This window comes from Ambystoma mexicanum, chromosome 1p, assembly GCF_040938575.1.
Source record: "Ambystoma mexicanum isolate Mex_15411 chromosome 1p, UKY_AmexF1_1, whole genome shotgun sequence".
Classification (NCBI taxonomy): Eukaryota; Metazoa; Chordata; class Amphibia; order Caudata; family Ambystomatidae; genus Ambystoma; species Ambystoma mexicanum.
The window spans coordinates 833,391,806-833,406,041 of NC_090921.1; the positions used below are offsets into that span (position 1 = coordinate 833,391,806).

At 48.2% G+C, this 14,236-nt stretch overlaps 1 protein-coding gene across 3 annotated transcripts in view; it reads right to left on the bottom strand.

Moving 5' to 3' along the window:
* The window catches only part of RNF115 (ring finger protein 115), an 809,324-nt gene that overhangs the window by 240,811 nt on the left and 554,277 nt on the right, over positions 1 to 14,236 (bottom strand). For all 3 annotated transcript variants that reach the window (XM_069652791.1, XM_069652792.1, XM_069652790.1), the window contains exon 6: positions 5,798 to 5,870. In XM_069652791.1, coding sequence (XP_069508892.1) covers positions 5,798 to 5,870 — 73 coding nt within the window. The remainder of the gene's footprint in view (positions 1 to 5,797; positions 5,871 to 14,236) is intronic.

Below are 14,236 nucleotides of genomic sequence, written 5' to 3' on the forward strand. Positions count from 1 at the left end.
ATCCTGAAGGAGTGGGATCCAAACTCAGTAGGATTCCATCCTATAGCTATTATAGTCTTCCTGAGGACAGACCTCACCTGGAATCTACTGAGGGCAGACCCACGTTTGTGTGTGAATAATTGCCCCCCCCCCCCGGCTGGGGCGCTTGTTCGTGAAGGCCCTGGTGATGCAGATGGGGCAATATTCTGTTTCCTCAATGCAGTACAGGTTGATGATCCTCCCTTTTCCTAATTGGTCAGTTTTGGACCTACACAGTTTCACAGCCCTACCTCTGATCCTGTGTTTTTGGAGGCTATCTTGCTGATCCTGAACGCCCCAAAGTAGTTTAGTGTGAAGGCAGCTCTAAATAGTGAGGTCTCGTAGGCATTGTTGCATACTGTAGGGAGGGTGTCCAGCAGAATTTTTAATTTAGCAAAATTGAGGGGGCACCTGGTGTCTGTTTTGACCCCTTCCATTTTGGACCAACCCTTGAGCGCATATCTGGTTAGTGCGCCGTGGGTGGGGTCGGGTGCCCCCGCTAATCTAATGTAATATGAAACTGCTGCCAGATGGGATGAAGCCCATGCCTTCTTTTTGCTTTGTTTGAAAGCCCACTCCATAAAGTCATTGACATGGCACTCCTGTATATCCCCGATGTTGGTGACTTTTGTGATCCTTCCAAAATCAGTCAAGCACTTATTGTACATTTTGGCAGTTTTCTGTGCCAGCGCCTTTTTGGCCAGTTCCCCTAAGACACCTTTAGGCTCACCTGTAGGAGTGTGGTGCCGGGAAGGGCAACCCTTCTTGTCCGGGCCCGGGGGTGAGGGTAGAGTTGGGAGGGGGCATCTCATGGAAGAGCTGTGACCGGCTGGCTGGCTGGGGCTGTCTTGGATGTGTCCATGATGGCCCACACCTCTTCTGGAACTGCTGTCCTCCTGGCTTCTGCCTGTGGGTTTAGTGCCTTGAAAGTGGAGAACTGAAAACGGGACAGAGCGTCAGCAGCCTTATTATCTTTGCCTGCAATGTGCCGCCCAATTATTACAATGTTATTTTTCAGGGTGACTTCATTTCTCACAACACTTTTAGCACCAGAGGGCAGGAGGCAGCACCCTTGTTTAAAATGTGTACAACCGCCATGTTGTCTGACCATGTGACCAGTTCTGTGTTGGCCAACAAGTCCCCCCATAGGTAGAGTGCCAGCCATATGGGGAATATCTCTAGCAATGTGATGTTCCTGGTCCAGCCCCTCTGCTGCCAGCAGGGCGGCCAGTGGCCGGCGCACCACTTGTTACCAAAACATACCCCAAAGCCTCTGCTGCCAGCCGCATCCGTGAACAGGGACCTTTTGTCTGCCCCATTCATGGGTTTGAGCCATATCACTTGGCCATTGAAGTTGTTAAGGAATGATTCCCACATGGCCACGTCCTGTGTAATCTCTTTGCCCAATCTGATGTGGTGGTGTGGCTTCGTAACCCCCCTCATTTTTAGTTCCAGGCTCCTGTGAAAAACCCGGCCTTGGGGCATGATTCTGGTAGCAAAGTTCAGCTTCCCAGCAAGGGACTGTATTTCACGAAGCGTAGCCTTGTCCCTGCCTGTCATCCGCCTTATTGTCTGTAGAAGGTCCTCTATTTTCTCCCTGGGCAGGCGGCACTCCCCCATGGAAGAGTCAATCTCTATTCCTAGAAATGACAGGGTGGTGGTGGGTCCTACAGTCTTCTCGGGTGCCAGCGGAAACCCTAATTCCTGCATGGTTTCACTGAATGTTTTTAGGGATGAGCTGCATAGGAGAGACCCTGCTGGGCCAGTGAAGAAGAAATCATCCAAATAGTGTACCGTTCTGGCTCTGGGCATGGCCTGTTGGAACGCCCACTGTACGAAAGAACTGAACTGTTCAAAATAGGCACACGCGATGGCGCAGCCCATGGGCAGGCATTTGTCAAAATAGAATTTATTGTCAAAGTGGAAACACAGCCACTGGTAAGTGCTCTTGTGCACGGGCAGCAGCCTGAAAGCTGATTTAATGTCCGCTTTTGCCATGAGAGCGTGTCTACCTGACAGTTTTACTAAGTCGACAGCATCTTGCACGCAGCTGTAAGAGACAGCGGCATCTGTGACAGGGATGCCGTCGTTGAAAGAGCTACCAGGTGGGTGTGATAAATGGTGGATCATCCTGAACTCCCCCGGCTCTTTTTTGGGCACGATGCCCAGGGGGGAGCACAAAAACTCAGTGAAGGGGGGGTGCTGGAAGGGGCCCTCAATCCTCCCTAGTCGTAGCTCTTTATCAATTTTTTCGCTTATTATGGTAGCTAGGGATGAGGCAGATTGTAGGTTCTTGGGTATGGTGGGAGATCCCTGGCCCTTGAATGAGATCTGAAAGCCATCTTTGAAACCCTGAGCCAAGAATGCTCTAGCTGCTGGGTCAGGGTAGTTCTCTAACATTTTTAGCAGTTTGTCCATTTTTATTGGAGAGGCCCCTATTCTGTAGCTAGTGCATGTTTTTGCCCTCAGTGACTTTTGGGCTGGGCCTGGAAGGAGAGGCTTTTGTGCAATTGTTGCTGCTGTGGCCACCACTGCATGTGCTGCATTGGTGCTTGTATCTGCACTCGGTGCCCTTGTTACATGACCCTCTGTTGAAGTACCAGCAGGACCCCGGAGTGCTTCCTTTGGCCCCCCCGTTGCTGCAGTTGCCAGACTGACCCTGATTATGCCCTGTTTTTTGCCCCCCTGGGAGCGTTCTTCGAAAGGGGGGTTTGTGTTTGTTAGTATTTATACTGTCTTGTTGAGGCCTGCGCTGGTTATGTTGCCTGTTTCTACCCCTTCTATTATACTGATGCTCATAGTCCTTGCTGCTTTGGGCGCTCTTAGTTGAGTTTTCTTTTAATACATGAAAAAGACACAATTTAGGGTCTTCCTCCTCCCAGCCCAGGTCAGGGAATCTCTGCATCTCCTTCCTGAACTCTCTATCATAGTTCAGCCAAGACCCCCCCCCCCCCCCCAAAGGTATTGTGAATCTCCAAAATTCTGTGGTGGTAGGCAATCAGTGCAGTGCCCTCTTCTGGGAATTTTTCAAGAATTATTGTGGATAGGATTTGAAAAGAGGCCTCCCAGTTCTGAATATTCTTCTCCAGTGTGGGCCTCTTTGCTCTCTCTTTTTCTTCCTCTTTCTTATCCCTTTTTGAAATGCCAAAACCTAATTCTTCATATTCCAATAGGCAGAAAATGTCAATAAATTGCTTTTTCCAGATCTTTCTCTTAATTTTCCGCTCAATGTGCCATGCAATGGTCTTTTTTAGGCTTCTATTTACACTTTTGCCGGCAGTGCGCCTCCCATATTTAGTCATATGTGGGGTTGGAGACGGTACATCATTGCTAGGCCCAACCCATGCTTTAAGGTGGCCCTGGTCATCCTCGCCCCCAGATTCCGACTCTGTGTCTGTGCTGTCACTCTCGCTGCTGGAGCTGCTCGAGTCATCCCTGTGCCTCCTCTTTTTCCCAGCAACCGCACCCTTATGCCATTTTAAAAATTGTTCAAGCATAGGCCCCAAATCATTGCTTTTCACAGTACCTGATTTTGCTTTCCTTTTGGTGCCTGGGTGGGTGTCTGAAGAGGCGGGCATGCTGCGGACGTCAAGGCGCTGCTTCTTCCTAGCTGGCTGCTCCCTTTCTGCTGGCTCCTCATCGCCGTCGACCTCCTCTTCCAGGGCGCCTGCGTCATCCTCGTTGAGGCCGGTGAATGCGAGCTCTGCCATTCTTTCCTGCACCACGTCCATGCCATGGACGGCTTCCGCTGCTTTGGCCCATTCCAGGAGTAATGTTTCCTTCAGGGATGTGTCCTCCCTGAGCCGGAGAGAAATTAAAAATGTTCGCGCCCAAATATAAATTCTTGCGCCCTCTCCAGGGCTCGAACCTATGTCCTTATACCCTTGAGCCTGACGCTCTGCTTGCTGTGCTATAAAGGCTCTGCTGTTGCAGCCCCGCTCACTCCTTGTGTTGTGCTCGGGGACCCGCCTTCTTTGAGCTCTGCGAGCTCCGTGTGGAGCCGCTCACTGCTGTGCCGACCTCCTCGGGCTCTTGATGTGCGAGGTCCGTGTGCAGCCGCTTGCTGCAGGCTTCCTCGGGCTCCTTGGTCCTGCCTTGCGTCCTCGGAAAAGACCCGAAACGCCCGCCGCTGCTGCTTACAGACCCTCCAACCGTTTCTCTCCACGTTGCTGGTCCCCTCAGCTGTGGGAAAAAAGGGGGAAAAAACACGAAAAGCCCGCAGAGGCAAAATGATCTTCTCTCCCCTTAATCCAGGTCCTGGGAGCCTGCAGCCGTCCTGCTGCTGTTCGTGGCTGACGGGGAGGAAGCATGAGAAGGGCCACCTTGCCCCTGCCAGATAAAGGCAAAATTCGGCCTGGGGGCAAGGCAGCCCTTTCTTTGAACTTCAAAAGGCCCCCGCTCAGCATCCGCAGGATGGGAAGGGGGGCCTTTGAAGTATGGAGGGCAAGGTGACAGGGGGCAGCGCCTGCTGGTTGTCACCTGCCCCTCTCACCTCACCTCACCCTCCTGTCTTGGAGACGCGCTGTCTGGGTTCCCATTGTTAAGGGACCCAGCAGCCCGACCCCACCATGTGCATGCTAAGTGGGGCAGCGCCAAACAGGCGCTGCCCCACCGGACTTCGCACAAATCCCCCACCTCCCAGCTTACGGCCCCAGATGGGTGGCTCCAGGGGAAAGGTTCTTAGCCGCCATTTTTCTTCCTCCTGCGTCGCCTGGGCGAAGACTGGACTTGTCTCGGACTCACGAGCGGGCGATAGGCGCCAGGAGGCAGTTTTCATGGGCTGTCCTTGGAATTAAAGCGCCAGTGCTGCTTTCCAAATTCAAACAAATCCGAGCAAACACGGTTGAAAAATCCTTAAAGTCAATGTAGCCAGAACCAAATCTACGTAGAGAATGGGCAAAGACTGGAATCGTCTCAGACTCACGGGTAATCACCTTCCTGAAGTGCAGGGAAATAACTGCTATTTAAAGAACGCTGATGAAGATTGAGATGCTGGAGGAATTGTAGAACCCCCGCCTCTGTAGTCTAAACATGGGTTACTTACAAGCCCTTAGGTCCACTGCTTCTTTGGAACTTCCTCTATTACTTCCAACTCTAGCAACTTCTATATTTCCAAGACACGATTCAGTGATCCTCTCTAAGCCGGCGGGGAGGAAGAGGCTAGTGGGGGATTGGACGGTTTGATTCAAAGCTCGAAACAATGCGAGATTAAACATGACGGACATATCTGACAGATGGTGCCAATTCTGCTTCACATTTAATTTGCTCCTCTCTTTTACTCCCAACCTGGCCGGCATAACCTTTCAGCCCAGACTGGCTCTACTACCTGAACAAACCTCTTTCCTGTTCGGTTTGTCGATTTTATTAATGCAGCATTTTTATATGAATTCTTAGCTCATCTTTGGTCCACTCACTTCTCAATGATGTCATGAATTATGCAAACTGTTTGGACAAAAGCAAAGGTGGCATAGAGGATAATTCACACTACTCAAATCCAGGTTAATACAGGCAATGTTTTGCAACCAGTTTGTCAAAATCCTATTTAATAATTATGGAGCTCCTCAAGCACTGGCTGCATATGCAGTGTTTCTGGCTAAACACATGATGAGAGCATAGTAAATTGCAGTACGTTACCAGACAAACTTTTAGGTGCTTACTGAAAAAACACTCACTATTGTTTTCAGTTGCTCAGCCTTTCATCAAAAAGCTATTTGGGTGTCATGCACACAATCAGTGCACCACCGAACTGTTACGTATTTAGAGAAGACAAGATTCTTACCTGGGTAACAATTGCGTCAAGACCACTCTGTCCCCAAGCATAGTCGCCAGGATTTGAATGCAGCATGCCACTCCTTCAAAAAAAATAACTGAATTAAAATGAGCAATTTTCCCAACCACAATAAAAGCTATTCAAAAGCATGGAAGAAGTTAAAGAATTTATTTTTCCTGGTATTACATATGCAATCTTTATTTTCATGTTACGGTTACAAAGTAAGACTATACAAAGATAGAACAACATTGGACAACACTACAAACCTGAAAAATATATAATAAAAGCACAAAAATAAACACTAAGTTAGGAAGGACAACACGAATCAACACAACCCGACCTAAAAATTCTTACAACGCAAAAAATACTTTCAGACAAATTAATCTCACTACAGCAATATTTAATGAGACTTTTTCTGTCCGAATTAGACTCCAAAATCTTCACGTAGAAAGAAGAGAAACATTGTGGACAAATTTACCTAAGAAATCAAATCTCTGAACATATAGATATGGACAATAACAATTAATGTGCCATAGTTTCCATGGAGAGTCTGGATGGTTACATAACCTCCAAATACAAAAGTTGCGTTCCAAACACCTTCTTTCACAGACAACTGCAAATGAAGAACAAAGATTACATTGAAATCACAGAAATATTCTCCTGAATTTATGACCAGGAAATTTGATTAAATACTGAGGAAGGGCACCCAGTTTTTCCGTGCCATCAATAGATTGAGACTATTTATATTTTTTTGTCAAAACTCTATATTCAACCAGACTCCCATAGGACTTTGACTCTGGGAATTAGTTAAAAGAAGGGATTTGTCCACACCAAGATCCAAAAGGTTAATCTTAGAACCAGCAATTTAGTCTGATAGTATGTATCGTAGACGTTTTACACACTAAAATATATTCAAACCAGTATACAGTGAGTTTGAGACTAGAGATAACATCTTAGAAAAGATAGAAAAAAGCTGCCACCTAAACTGTAACTGCAAAGAAAAAGTTCTTGATTCATTCTAGATTATCACAGTCGGTACACACTGTGGCAGATTTAAAATGTTTTCCAAATACTTCCTTCTAATTTAGTAAGACATTGGTAATCAGTGGTTTGAAGAATCTCCAGCCCAAAAGGTAAACTAGGGATACCATGTTTGTAGAAATTCAGAAGCAGAAGTAAATATTTATTATTGATTAGTTTAATTGGTGCAGCACATGATATTCAATCTTAATATTTCAATGAGGCCAGTCAGCTTAAGATGTCCAAATATAGGAAAACCCCAATAAATTGGATTGTTTGAAACTTCCATGTTTTTTCCCCCCCATTTAAATACCAAAGGAAATTAATTGGATTCTTTCTTGGAGAAAACCACATCACTGGAGATTTAGGGCTGTTAATAGTTAAATCATGAGTGTTCATGTAAACAAGCAAAGCATTAAGAGCGCTGGAGACAGATTGGTGTACAATCATGAATAATAAGGTCATCAACATAAGAATCAGTGTAACTGCAAATTACTAACACGAGGTGGGAAGGAATGGACTGTATGTAGATAAATGGTTAATCAGGTCAAAGAAGTAAAGATTGAAAAAAATGTTGGGGCTAGGACACATCCTTGTCTCAAACCGCGAAATGGTCATGTAAGTTTTCACTTAAAAATATAAATCACTTCTATTTGGGGCAGGTGGTGTCCCCCCCACCCCATAACCCCCAGCCACACCTCCTCCCCTTACACTAGTACCCCTGCCCCAAGCCCCTCCCCACCCCTTAGCCAACAATCTGCTATTTAATCAAAATGTTTTTTGCAGTAATTACATCGAAGTAAATTATTTCTAAGTAATAACTGTTGGAAAACCACAGGATACCCCACGGAATGTTGTCATTTTTAAAGTTAACAACTGATACTATTCAATTATAGTGTAAATGGCCAGGATAGCCAACAGGCCCAACAATATGTCCAATGATCTGAGCTTTGTCCAAAGCAAGGATCGATGGACACAATCAAAAGCTTTGGTTAAATCAACAAGCAAAATACACTTGTTGACTTTCTTTCTTGCATGCTGGTTTCTGTGGAAGGGTAATGAGGGGCCAGTATGGCATCTAAAACCAGTTTGAAATCTCTGCAAACCTACCCACCGAAATTGCCCATTAATCAGAACAGATGCAAATATTTTGCTTATAGAGTCCATTAGGGCGATCGGCCAATAATTCTTAGGCTCCTCGCCCTAAATATGAAGAATAGAGGATTGTCATGAGGTAGGTATTAAAAAGCTCAGGTTTGTTTAAAACGTAAAGCCAAAATAAGGAATAAGTTACTTGCAACTCCTGTTCCCCACCATTGGTATCTTTCCTGGATTCACATGCTCTTGAATATTCCCTGTTGTGAGGGTGGGACTCCTCTAACATTAAAGCAGTTTACCTTTAAATCTCTAAAATGCTAGTCACTTAAGTGCGCTATTAGAGTCATTTTGGGTCACAGTGCCCACAGCCAAATAAACAGGTCCTCTTGGCTCCACCCCTGGTTGCCACCTTCACGTAATGTGGCAGTAAGAACGAAGAAGAGCCAGAGAGGGGTAGTAGGGAGGGTCGCATGTGAATCCATGAAAAATACCATTGTTGGAGAACAGGAGTTACAGGTAAAAAACGTATTCCTTCTCCAGCATTGGCAATCGCCGACATGTTTGAAAGGCAACCAAAAATTGTGATGTAACTCTTTAGTGCTAGCCAAATAGAATTTGAGGACTCTGGCGACATCCGCGGAATGTAAGGATCACTCCACCAGAGAGGAAGGAGAGCCAGAGAACACTGGCAGGATCAGGGGTTCATTAAGGTGGAATGGTGAAGGAATGCCAGTAAGACCGAGATTCTCCTTATTGGCACACCGGCTCCCTCCTTTCCTGTCACTCTCTGGCCGCCTCTCTTGGCCCTCTTCCTGCTGCCACCTGTGAGGCTAAACTCCTCGGGGTCATCTTCGACTCCAAACCTTCCTTCTCTCCTCACATCTCTGACGTCTCTAAGAAGTCACACTACCAGCTGCACCTCCTTAGAGGTATTCTTCCCTTGCTCACCTTCCCCCAGAAGCTCACCGTCTCCAGTGCTCTGGTTCACTCTAGGCTGGGCTACTGCATCAGCCTCTTTCTAAATCTGCCTGCCTCTACTCCCCCCCCCTGCAACTCTGCAAAACAGGACTGCGAGACTTGTCCTTGGCCTCAAGCCCCTGGATCGTATCTCTCCAGGACTGAAATCTCTGCATTGGCTTGCAGTGGCGGCAAAGATTAAGTTCAAAACCCTCTGCATTGTCCCAATACCTTCAACCCTCTCTTCCTAAATATCTTCCTTCTGAAGCTCTTCGCTCACCCGACTCCAACTCCCTCACGGTTAGTCGCTTCTCCAAGCAGCGAGTTGGTGGTAGATCTCTTTCGTCTGCTCGGGACTCACTCTGGAACAGCCTCCCTGCCTCTCTGAAACTTGAGGAGAACCATATCCGGTTCGGGAAGCACCTCAAGACCTTCCTCTTTGCTTCTGCTTTCTCTCCTCCTCTCCCCTGCTGATCTCCTGGATGAATCTGAAATTGCACTGTTACCTGGCTACCCTCTGATCTCGGGCCCAAGTCCCCTCCCCGCCAGATGCAAACCTGCACTGCCCCCTTGGAAACCTTTGCACTCGGGGACTGTTTCAGTATCCCTACAGCCCCTTCTAGCACTTGACACCTGATGTCGGCACTTACCCTTGCACTTGCCACCAGCTGGCCGTACCTTTATTTATTGTCTTTATTTACTGTTATCCTATATACTGCACCTTTCCCCTTCCCCCTCCCCTGTACTCGAGCGATCTCAATGCCACCTGGCCTAGAAGGATCGTTGTCTGTCTTCTCCCCGTTTCCCCTCCCTTGCCTCGTCACGCCTTGAAACACTTGTGTATAGGCGCGTTATAAATGCCATATTATATCATGCAGAAGGGACCTTCAGCAAGAAGGAAGTGTTTGTACGAAGGACCACCTTAAACTGATGAAATGTCAAGTAGGGAGGCTTGCAGGAGAGGGCCTGCAGTTCACCCACCCGTCTGGTTGGAAACTAGGAAGGCGTTCTTCCAGGTGACGGTATGCAGAGGCTTGAAAGGAGGGCCCATTAGTTTTGAGAGGACCACGTTGAGTCCCCAAACTGGAGCAGGAGCTTGGATGGGCGGAATGGGGGAGTGGGAAACAGTCCTTTGAGGAATTCCTTCACCAACCACTGTGACAAAAGGGAATGGCTGCCTGTTGGAGGCCTGCGTGTAGCGCAGAAGGGCTGCTAAATGCACTTTGATAGAAGAGTGTGCTGAACCAGCATTACCCAGAAACAGGCGGCATGGCAAGACGCCTAGAGCCTGAACGTGCAGGTTTTGAGTTGCACACCATATCATAAAGCACTACCACTTGCTTCTGTAGCAGCACAAAGTTGATGGAGCTCTTGCCCTAGCAAAGTGTTTATGCAGTCTAGAGGTAATGGTATGTTAGCGAATTCTAAGGCTGCAGGAACCATACAGTCAAGTTGAGGGACACTGGGTCGTGATGTCTGATGAACCTGCCATCTCTGAAGAGAAGGTTGGAGAACAGGGGCACAATATGCAGGGACCCAATGAAAGCTGAAGCAGATCAGGGCACCACATTTTTCTGCAGCCAGGCTGGGGCAAACAGGATCATTGTGCAGATGTTCTGTTTGAGTGTACTGTTCTGTTTGAGGCAGCAGAGGGATCGGGGGGGGAAAAGCATAAAGGAGCAGTCCTTAACATGGGAACAAGAAAATTTCCCCCAGGCTCTCCCCTTTGAGAAACCTGCTTGCAAACTTGGTGCATTTCTTGTTGATCACAGCATCGAACAGGCCGATCGCCGGATGACCCCACCCGGTGAAGAGACAGAGAACTTGGCCTTGGTGAATTTCTCATTCATGGCAGGATTGGAGTTCCATGCTGAGTGAATCCGCTATAGTGTTGTGCATCCCTGTGCGCCCATGTCCCTAGCGCCTGTGCCTCTGCAGACAGGATAGGATAGGGCTGGCCCCCCCCCACACCCCCACTTCGGAATATAGAACCTGGTGGTGGTATTGTCCATGAAAACGCTAACCACTCATTTCTGCAATTGTGGCTTGAAGGACATCAGGGCCCAGAACACAGCTCTCAGCTCTAGAACAGTGATGGATAGGGCTTTTTCTTTGGGCAATTACAGGCCTGTGGCATCCCCCCCCAACCCTCCAGGGAGGCATCCATGGTCACTGACATGATGTCCTTGAGTGAGATTGAGACTACTCCACCATAGAAGGGTGTTTTGAGAGGAGGGCGTGAGGTGAAGCTTGTATGCCGAAGACCCTGATATTTGTTGCCATCTGGCATCCAGGAACTCCTGAAGTGGTCTCATTCGGAAGTCTGCAGTGTAAGATCAATGGGATGCATGAGGCCATCATTTCCAGGAAGGATTTGAGGGAGCGGAATGAAGCAATTGGTAGGCATGAAAGAAATTGGACTGTTCAGGATAGTATTCACCCTCTCCTCTGAAGGCATTGCAACACACCCAACAGTGTTGGGGCGTGAGTCCAAGAACAGCGAGTTCTGAGCAGGATTTAAGCAGGCCTTTGCACAGTTGTCCGAGAACCCCAGTGATGTTAGACACAGAATTGTATCCTTGGTGTGTTGCATGGCTAGTGGAAGCGAAGGGTTGCACACCAATCAGTTGTCCAGATACAGGTAAACGTGAATGCCTGAACGCTGGAGGTGGGCGGCTACTGGAGCCAGGCATTTCGTGAACACCCTTGGTGATGATTTTAGGCCAAAGGGCAGGGCCTTGAATTGGTAGTGTTCGTCTGTGCCGCTGATGAATGGGGATATAGAAGTATGCATCCTCTAGGTCTAGAGAAGAGAGATAGTCCCCTTCTTCCAGCTGGTCTAGGATGTGTTGTAACGTGACCATGCAAAACATTTGAGACTTGAAGAATTTGTTGAGCCTGAGGAGGTTTAGTATTGGTCTCTGACCTGATTGTCAGGGCTAGGGCCAGGGCCTGGTCAGGCATGCTTCGGCACTCATCTACTGGAGGAAACTCTGCGTTGTCGCTGGTTTCCTCGATAAGACTGATCATCCCTTGTAACCCTCTTGGGTGGTGCGGCACATATGAGGACGGTAGGAGTATTTCCCTCGAAGTACTTGAAAACTTTGACTTTCCTGAGCGAAAGGACTGGAAACACTGTTGCAGAGTACCCAACAAAGCTGTCTCAGTGTCCGTCTTGATGAGCTACAGGGTCTCAACCTTATTCCTAAATAGACTGATGCCGTCAAACAGCATATAGACAACTTTGGACTGGACCTCCGGATGGAAATTGGTGGCCTTAAGCCAACCATGACAGCGCAACACTGCAGCGTTATCCATCTAGCGGAATTCCCGTGTCCACAATGTCTACAGCAATAGAGATAGCATGATCAGATTCCGCTTCTCCCTCATGCAGCAGTGGAAGTACCTCGCGCCTGCTTGTCAGTAAGAACATCTAGGATTGGCCCCAGCTTGAACCAGAGTTCCCAGTCGTAGTGGAAAGAATTTGCGAAAGAGTTGGCCACCTTGAAAGTCATCAGGGCCATAGAGATGAACGTCTTCCCAAAGGTGTCCAGTTGTTTACCCTCCTTGTCTGGAGGTACCATGAAAGGGGATGAACGATTGGCAGAGTTCTTACGGGCAGCTGCAGAGACCACTGAGTCTGTGCAGGGCGGTGTGAATAGGCATTTGAGCGCTGAATCCAGGACCTTGTACCTCTTCTCGAAGCAATTCTTTTTGGGTGGGGCTGAGAACGGATTCCACACTAGGAAGCAAGATATGTCAATATCGTTTGGCAATGGAATGGATACTACTGACCTTCTGGCTGATTCCTGCCTTTGATTAAAAAAAATACTCCTCTTTCTGCTCCTCTGGGAGGAGATCAAAGAGTTTTGCTGTTCGTAACATGAGAGCACAAAACAAGCCAATCTAGTCAGGAGGTAAATCTTAGAGGTAATAATAATCTCCTGGCTCACCATCACCTGGCACCAGATCCTCAAACTTGTCTGCAGAATAAGTGTGTGGAGAACCGTCCATCAGATAGTCGCCAGCGTCTGTGAGGGCGACTGTTGGCAAAAGTGGGGCCCCTGGAAGGGTCTGGAGGGTGGTGGAGAACTTAAAACAACCTTTTGCAGGCAAAACGCAGGGCTGTGTTGGGGAAGACAATGGTGGAGCTGGAAGCTGCTGCTGGAGCTGCAGAACCAGTGTCTGTAGCGTGGACAAGATGTCCATAGACACGTCCCTTGAGCCTGTGGGAGCTGGAGCCAGAGGAAGCCCAGAGGGAATGTCTATTTGGACAGGTGCAACTGGAGAAGGCAGAGCAGGGCCTTGCTTAGACAGAGAAGGACCTTGCTTTGGTTGAGCCAGTGTCGCAATGTCAGCAAGAGAAGGTATTGCATCTTCATCATCTCAGAATACTTCCTCCATGGCATCCAAGTCCGAGTCGGCATCCAAGTCCGAGTCAGCACCCTGATGTAGTAGTTGGTCTGGAGGGGTCATGGTCAGACAGGGGACTGCAGGCGGTGAATATGAAGCCAGTGAAGCCAGTGGCTGGGGAGGTAAGACAACCCAGATGGGACATCTCTGTCCACAGCAACTCCCTTTGGAAAAGAGGAAACCAAGGGCCTTTGAGCAGGCATTGTGGACGATGAAGACCTGCTTGGTAATGGAGTAGGTCTAGATGAGGTAGTGGATGTAGACAATTATTTGGTCGACAAGCTGGTCTACAGGACCGATATAATGGATTTGCTCACCAATGTTGTTGATTTGGTAGTCAACAAGGTCGTCAACGGGATGATGGTCAAAAATGACTTGGGCCATCCATGGGCTGTCGATGAGGATAGCCTAGAAGAAGGAACTGTATTCGTGGATGGCATCGCTTCTCTGAATAGATAACGAAGCTACTGAGGAAGGTGTTCTCGGCACCATAGTAGTCAATGAGGAGACCGTAGACTAAGACATCATCAACGACAAGGGGGCGAGGGGTAGACCGAGCGTGCGATCCATGTCCCTTTTTTGCCTCCTTCCCAAGGGAAGATTCTTCATGGGACCTCGACCTCTCTGATGAGACGCTCGAGGAGTCTGCTGTGCCTGGCAGAGGCATAACTGCAGACAGAGGCACAGTCAGCGGCCCAGACACCTTCATCCAACCAAGCCACTAACCTGCGGTGGCGATCCTTGTGGGTTTTGGAAGAGAACGACTGGCAGATGGTACAGTTCAAGTTGTGGTCTGGGTACAGACAGACGCTGTTCATCAAGATTGTTGATGTACACTAAGGTGACACGTCGAGGAGGCCTTGAACAGGCTTTTCTTCCTCATGTCTGTCATGATGTCCACAGACTTGTAAGGAGGGCAGGGTTTCAACAGTAAGACAGGCACACAAGTGACGAAAGTGC